The 8,423-nt window shown below is 36.5% G+C and overlaps 1 protein-coding gene across 1 annotated transcript; it reads right to left on the reverse strand.

Moving 5' to 3' along the window:
* Nucleotides 1-6,690: 6,690 nt before the first annotated feature.
* Nucleotides 6,691-7,736, reverse strand: LOC131872238 (short-chain type dehydrogenase/reductase-like). The gene has a single exon (XM_059216038.1). It carries the CDS (start codon nt 7,719-7,721, stop codon nt 6,942-6,944), a length of 780 nt encoding a protein of 259 aa, XP_059072021.1. The 5' UTR covers nt 7,722-7,736; the 3' UTR covers nt 6,691-6,941.
* Between the last annotated feature and the right edge of the window lie 687 nt (nt 7,737-8,423).

An 8,423-nucleotide genomic window follows, 5' to 3' on the forward strand; every position in this document is an offset into this window, starting at 1 on the left:
AGACTAGGGAATGGCGTCGATCGTTTCAACAAACTGGCCCTAGGCGAGCTTGATGATAACTTGGCTAGGTATCAATGACCAAGAGGAATCACTTGCAGGGTAGACTGGAGTCTAGGCTGTTAGCCTTAGACCAGAGGAAGATGGGATCAAAGGGAGAGAAGATCCAAGCATGAGGAGGAAAACAACTTAGCAGAAGTTGTAGGTATAATCCATGGTAGAGAAAACCCTGCAAGGTGGCTAGTGAGATCCGGTGGATTAGTGAGTTGGTGGATTTATGAAAGTGAATTCACACAGAGCAGAGTATCAAACCTCGGTAGTGAGGACCTAGAGTGGATTAGGGGAATAGTGAGAGGAGAATTCTCAAGTTGGGCTAGGATGAAAGTCTTAGAGTGAGTCAAGCTGACTCAAGCAAACTAGGATCCTCCCTATCATACTTGCTCTTGTTTTGGCTTCTCACGTAATGCTAACATATGCCTTCAAACAGCCCAGACAGGTAGTAGAGTTGGCTTGGACCATGGGTTTTATCCCCATTGGTCTTGGGTTCGACTCTAAGGCCTGGAATCAACCGATGCACCTAGCTTATGGGTGGCTTGGTACATCTTCAGGGACTAGTCTTGCCCCAAATGGGTGCCGGGCTAGGTCGCGAAGATACCTTGGACTAACAAAAAAAATGTATACCTTCAAATATTTTCTCCTTGATTACTTTATTTTTTGTACTTTATGTTATTTTTCTTTCAATTACTTGTAGTTTAAATGTGTGTTGGGTTGAATCAACACATTCTATCCATCTTAAAAAGTAATTCAACTTCCTCTAAGTCTCTAACCTCAACTATAGGTTCCCACACCTTGAGATCATTCTCAGTGTGTCATTGGAATGTTAAACTAATTTCAATAGGGTGCAATTTCATGTGACAAGATAAGTTACTACTTAGTTGTACAAATCCTTTGAGGCCTTCAAATAAAGGACACCAACATGACATTAAAGCATGATGTTAATGAAGGTTAATGATTTTTTTAAGTTTAATTTTTATTTATTTCCCACGCCTAGGGTTTAGCTTTTGGATTTTCCCTTTCAAACAAGAACCCCGTGAGAAATCACAAGAGTTAAAGATATTTTTTCTATGCTTATTTTGGCCAAATTAGTTTCTCTCCTTCATAGGATTTTATCTTACATGCATTCATGGCATCACTTTAGTAGATTCCATGCATTCTTTTCTTTTTTCATTGATTTATACTTTTAGATTTTTAAATGGGATAATGAACCATTCTAATGTTATTTTTTTAATTATGGCATCCTAGTTCACCTAGAGAAATTTTCTTGATGGTGCACAATTTTTACAAATTTCAATGTTGTGTTCAAAAGATGCTCAAAAAATTAGAGATCTTTTGTACTTAGATCACCAATTGGCACATTATTTTAATTTTCAATAAAATATCTTAATTTTTTGTGCTATTGGGTGAACTATTCACATCATTTAATTGGGCCCTATTGTTCATGTAAATAAAATAAAATGAAAAATTAGATTTAACGACCTACTTTGTGTAATTTGTACCTTAAGAAAGTTGTCAATCTAATAACTATTTTCCTCTATTCTATTAGTTAAAGATAGCCATGATATTATCTTGGTTGTCCTTCTCTTATTTTTGGTATTTTTGAGGGATAATGGAAATAAATAAGGTGAAGATTCATTATACCTTTTGTGTTGCATAGAATATTTTAGTCTGACAAATGAACACTATTGCACTATTGGTTCTCAAAATCCACACAAGCACTTGAATGTCCTCACTACTCATTTAATATGTGTGATGAATTAGTCTAACAACAAGATGCATGGTAGACTACAATCTCTTGAATGCCAATTTGATAGTTCTCTTCCATTGTGTCATTGTTCAAGGTAGTACAACATGACATGTTTGTAAGTCCCATTTTGTTATCTATAAAGAACCTATGAACCAATAAAGAAGGGGGAGAGATGTAATCAAGAGACACACATGTTACATTTTCACTCAATCTTAAAATGCCAAAAGTAAATATGTAAAAGCATTGTGGAAACAACATGAGGGATATGAATAAAATGTTAGTTTTTAATATCCTGTACAATTCAATTTATCATAGAAAGCCTCCATTAAATGGACATAACACCCTAAAGGATAAATCAACTTTTTAAAATTATAAAAGCATGTCACTAGTTTGAAGTTTCTACTTGAAAAGTAACACATCCAAAGATTACAAAAGATCTAAATTATATCTTGAACCTCATCTTAAAATGTAGTATAACAATCATCAACTAGAAACACCAATCCAAAGGATTTTAATTCCAAATTAAAAACTTTTTCATAATCATGTAGTAGTTTCATACATGCAACAATAATCGTGTCTACTATTTTCTATCATGTTGCTTCTAACTTTTTCTAGGCTAAGTTTCCCATAAATAAGATCCTCACACTTATTCATACTCAAACTAAAGTAGAAATACTCTTGTCCTATGTGCTTTATAGACTTTTTGTTTTAAATCAAGTATTCATTTATACCTCATTAGCTTCATATGTTTGAATTCATTATAAGTAATATCTGAATATGAGATATGAAAGTTATGAGCAAATAAATATATGAAGCCATGATCTTTTCATTTATTTATTTTGTTCATTGTGAAAGATTTTAATGTATTCATGATATACTTCCATATTTTCTTTAATTTGGGTTGTTGGAAATATGTTGCTGAGAAATAAAAATCATTTCATTGAAAAGAATCGCATTGTTCACCTAGATTTTTATTTGAATCTTAGTACTTTATTTCCCTTTTCTCTCATTGTGATCTAATAAGAGCATATTGAAAATCCAACAAAGAATCAACTTCTAAAATTCTAGAGGTTGATTTGGAAACTATGTCCCACATTTGTAGGCTTCCCCCTATTAGCGCAAGTTCGCATTAGGTTAGAGATTGGAACATCAATAGGAGCCATTGCAAAAGATATGTAAGAAAAAAGAAAATTTTATTAGAAATTCTTGAAGTAAAGTACCTTTTAGAGATGTAACTTTTGATAATCGATTCTTATTTTAATGACTTTTCTTTTAAATGAAGATCTCCACATATTGAATGCATTGAACTGATTAGTTTTGAAATCATTAAAATTCTTAAAATTCCTTCAAAATCCTTCAAAATCCTTCAAAATGAACTCAAAAAATTCTATAAAACAATCGAGATCTAACTAGAATAAAAGGTAGTGAGCTCTAAGGAGGAAGGATCAAAAGAGGAAAATCAATGTAAACTCTCAAAGAATATTGATCTACGATAATCAAGAGTGAGGGATTTGACCAAAATTTCATTTGTTAAGACTTCTTTTTGTTTGTGCCTGAATCGAATAATGGTTGTAAGCCGAGAAATTGGAAGACTTCAATATTCCAGTAAATGAGATTTGCAGGTGGGCGGGCGATACGTTCCTTTCAGTGACGTCAGCTATGACCTTATGTAGTCGACATTATTTTTTCGTCAAAATTGATCGGCTAATTAATTAAGTATTTCCCAGCATCAAATCTCATCTGCAAACGTCAAGGCTTACGTCACGTAACCTTAGTAATGTATTTCGTAATTATATTACTATATTTAATGAAAGTTATCACTATAATAATATTTTTAAGTTGTAACAAAACTTGTATTTTTGTATCAGTTAATTTTCATAAATTATTCGTATATTAATATTATGATCGTTTGGGGAAACAATCCTAATTGATGGCGGCAGGATACAGATTAGAGAAATAACTAGAGGATTCCCTTCCTCCAATTCGGCTAAGTGTATCCGTAGGGTATTGTAATGTTTTTATTAATGTTAAATATTGCGATACAATTCAATATAAATAGAAATTCAAATCTTCTTAAATTTGATTTTAGATATTCTTATAATGTTGTTTCATTTGTCAATCTTATATAAAATGTTATTCAACTATTGTAATGGTTGTTCTGATTTTCAGAGAGCAAAAACCAATATGCGAATCTTCTTGGAGTCTCTCAATATGGATAGGGGTAGGGGTGAAGAGATTCTCATAATAGTTTACGTAATTAGCATAAGTTTGCATACTCTTTCTATACAGGCCCTCTTTTAACAATGTTATGGCTTATTTGACCTCCTCAGACTTCGCACAAGTGCGGTGCAAATGGCATCACCCACCAGGCCCATCGAAGTATCATAGCTAAGGCAGCCCAAGGCAGTGGAGGTAGCTGCGTATTGCTTTTTCTCCACGTTCAAAGCTGCCAAACGAATGGACTATGTTGTACAAGAAATGCTCCAAAAGTTCAACGTTATGAATTTGAGCCTGCACCAAGTGCTTTTCGCCTATGATCCTCTGCACCACTCCTTCAATATCTGTGTTAATTAAAAATTTCTCCTGAAGTTCATCAGTCACCGAGCATTGAGTGCAGCTACACTCGCACCTTTGAATTTTCAAGAAATGATACTTCTAGTCTTCAACCTCTTACTCCTAAGTGTTGTGTTTGTCTAAAGAAATATAATGCTAGTTCACAGGCCACCCATCAAACCATCGTCGTCACAAGTGAAGACCTTATCATTTGAGGAGATGTGAGCGAACCCCTCCTGAAAGAGTTCGGTTGTCACCCGTCCTAGGTGTAAGATCGAGAGGGAGATTTGGAGACTGATGTAAGGTGAGTTTAAACGAAGTCTGCTGTACACCGATCCCGAAGCGCTTGCAGAAACAAAGACCTCGCAAACACCGTTTAGAAGTGGTCTCGACCACCCACTACGTCTGTGACAAAAATGGTACCAACGGGTCTGTGCCACTTTGTATTGAATCAGGAGATGGTCAGCAGTCTCTTCATTTTCTTTGCATAGAGTACACCAGTGAGGGCCCGAGATACCAATCTTTTGCAGTCTATTCCCCATTAAGTTGCACTTGTGAAGGGTGGTCGAAACAAATGCTCCCATCTTAGGGGGGACATTTGTGCCCCAACAGAGCTCCGTTGGCCAATGATAAGCATCGATTTCGTACTAATGACCTCAAAGTCAATCTTACTGGGATAAGAATCAAATTTAGCCACACAATACATAATTTTATCGTTACCATTAGATAATAGCAAATGTCGCTTGCCGAGCTTTTTTTAGCAACTGTTCCTTACAATCATAGTCCAACATATCAAAGTCTTTCTATTTGTAAGATTCGACGTCATCATCATTAATGATAATGAAACAGTCCCTCACTTTGCTACCATAGGTCTCCAATGGCGTGTGCACTACTTTCTTCAAGCCTAGGATGGTGACAAGAGGGTACTAGTCATTCCAAGAATCATACAAGGAGGAGCTATCAAGGTAACACACCTAATTTTCCATAGGAGGTTAGATTATAGTGCTCCTATATTTGATAATAAAATTCCGTACTGAAGAGCCCCTAGGTGGATTGGCAATAGTGAGTATGCGGTTAAGAGAATCATCATACTCACTATTGCCAATCCACCTAGGGGCTCTTCAGTACGGAATTTTATTATCAAATATAGGAGCACTATAATCTAACCTCCTATGGAAAATTAGGTGTGTTACCTTGATAGCTCCTCCTTGTATGATTCTTGGAATGACTAGTACCCTCTTGTCACCATCCTAGGCTTGGAGAAAGTAGTGCACACGCCATTGGAGACCTATGGTAGCAAAGTGAGGGACTGTTTCATCATCATTAATGATGATGAAAGAGTCTGCTCTAGAGGGCTACATGTATTTTGAAGATCCGCCATGTTAGCTTGGCCCCAAGAGCAATGTTCTATGTTTGCATTTCACGAATACTGGCATCCCCTCTCAATTTCAATTTTTTTTTATAGTGTCCCACAATAAGAGATGAGGTATGTGTTTCTTTTTCATTGGAGCCTTCCCAAAGGAAACTTTTTTGCAGAGAGGCTATCTTTGTGCTATCCCCATTCGATAATTCGATACATGAAAGCATACATATTGGTATGATAGCGATGACTGCCTTAAGCATGGTGATTTTGCTAGACATGGTGAACCATCTCCCCTTCCAACATCCCACCTTCTTCGTGCACTTCCCAATAGTGTCGCACCAAATATTGTCTTTGATTGCCCCCATTGAATAAAGGTATGCCTAGATACATGGATGGTAGACGTTCAACACCAAATCTAAATAAAGGGAGAAAATTGCATGTTGCGTTGCAATTTGACACGACATGTATCCCTTGCACCAATGTATTCGAAAAACAATAAGAATAAGACTTCTAATCACAAAGGTTTTTACTCAGATTTGGGCACACCTACGTAGATACATTCTAGGCGAGACACCTAAATCTCTAGTCAATCGGTCTAGGGCAATGTATCCCCTTCATAATTGACACTCAGTATGTAATCGCAGGATTGAGCTACAACTTTCGCTCTCGCCCTATTTATATAGAAACCCGAACGAAATACCGTTCAAGATCAAGCCAAGAGGTGATGAAATCCTCTCGGTACAGAAGCCAAGAGGTGATGAAACAAAATACTTTATCAACGATATAACTTGTGATCTTCAATTTTTATTTTGATAACATTTTTAAATAAAAATCTTGTTTATAAAAACAAGTCATGTCAAATTTTAAGAATAGAAAGATGCTATTATAAGAAAAAAGTTTGGAAAACAAAAAATTATAATTTTCCTATTTTCATTCTTTCCTTTTTCTGAGTGATTGCTTGGAAAACAAAACATTACAATATTTCCTATTTTCATTCTTTCATTTTTCTGAAGATGAATCACTCAGAGAGATTGGAAACTCCAATCATGCATAAAGTTTACATACTCCATTTCTCATTTTCATTCTTTTCTTTTTCTGAAGATAAATCACTCAGAGAGATTGGAAACTCAAATTATACGTCAAGCTTACATACTCCATTTCATAGACTGTGAAAAGCTAATATACTATTTATAACCAATCAAAAGCCTAAATCTTAAGTCTTATTCAAACGATGCCTCCATTGATACGAATAACCTGGCCATTAACCCACTCAGCATCATCTGTAGCAAGGAAAGCCGCCACGGGAGCAACATCCTCCTTCTGCCCCAGCCGCTCAAAGGGTGACTCCATGGCAATCCTATCAACCAACTCCTCACTCTTCCCCTCCAAAAACAACTCCGTCACAATCCCACCTGGTGCGATGCAATTTGCAGTAATGCGAGTCCCCCTCAACTCCTTGGCCAAAATCCTGGTCATGGTCTCAACGGCAGCATTGGTGGCGGCGTAAGCCCCATACCCAGGCTTCACAGTCCCCACAAGCGAGCTGCTCAAATTGATAATGCGGCCACCGCCACCACGTACGAGTCTGTTTGCCGCTTCCCTCGAGCACAAAAACGCTCCTTTGCAGTTAATGTTGAAAGTCCGATCCCAATCCTCTTCAGGCGTGTTTGCAATTGAGGGTGAGTTGGAATCGAGCACTCCCGCACAGTTCACGATTATGTGGACGCCTCCGAACGCTTTCTCCGCTGCATCGAATAATTTTTTCACGTCCCCAGAAACTGAAATATCTGCTCTGCATATAATCGCTCTTTCTCCGTCCTTGTTTTCATTGATTATGGCTGCGACTTCTTCTGCTTTTTGCTGGTTTCCTACATAATTTATCACGACTTTGGCTCCTTTTTCAGCCAAATGCAGAGCAATTTCTCTGCCGATGCCTCTCGAGGCACCCGTCACGATGGCTACGCGCCCTTCCAAACTGCTGCCCTGCTTTGCCTGACTACTCATTGTCAAAAATCTATAATTTGTGAAGACAATTCGCTTTATGTTTGTGCCTGAAATCTGAATTGAATTGAATTTAAATAGGTTCGAGTAAATCAGATTTGGCATCTGGGCGGCCGATAAAATTCATTTCCGTGACGTCATTGATTTTATATTATTTTGCCGTTTCAAACATTTGCAGTCAACATTGATTGGCGATATCAATTAATTATTTCAATGTTGCGATTGAAAGGAAAGATTTTCCAGCATTCAAATCTCATCTGCAAACGTCAAGGCTTACGTCACGTAACTTTTAATTGAAAGGAAAGATTTTCCAGCATTCAAATCTCATCTGCAAACGTCAAGGCTTACGTCACGTAACTTTTAATAGCATATTTTGTAATCAAGTGATCAATGGGCACTTAATTGAATAGCTTTAAATAATTCAGGGATGAAACCGCACTTGTTAAAATGATTTATTTATTTAAATAGAGAGGGCCAAGCAGTTTATTGGAGTTTCACTTTTTTTTAAATAGGTGGTGGGTGAACCGGGACTTATACCTAATTTGTTATAATTTTATGGCAAACCTTTTCAATTGATGGCGATGGGATATGATATCAAAGAAACAATTATAGAAGATTCACTCTCCTTGATAAAGTAAAATATATAATTTTTAGATTTAATTCTAGACAATATTATTGTGTTGTTCTACTTTGTCAATCCTACAT

This window comes from Cryptomeria japonica, unplaced genomic scaffold (assembly GCF_030272615.1).
Source record: "Cryptomeria japonica unplaced genomic scaffold, Sugi_1.0 HiC_scaffold_542, whole genome shotgun sequence".
NCBI classification, from domain to species: domain Eukaryota; kingdom Viridiplantae; phylum Streptophyta; class Pinopsida; order Cupressales; family Cupressaceae; genus Cryptomeria; species Cryptomeria japonica.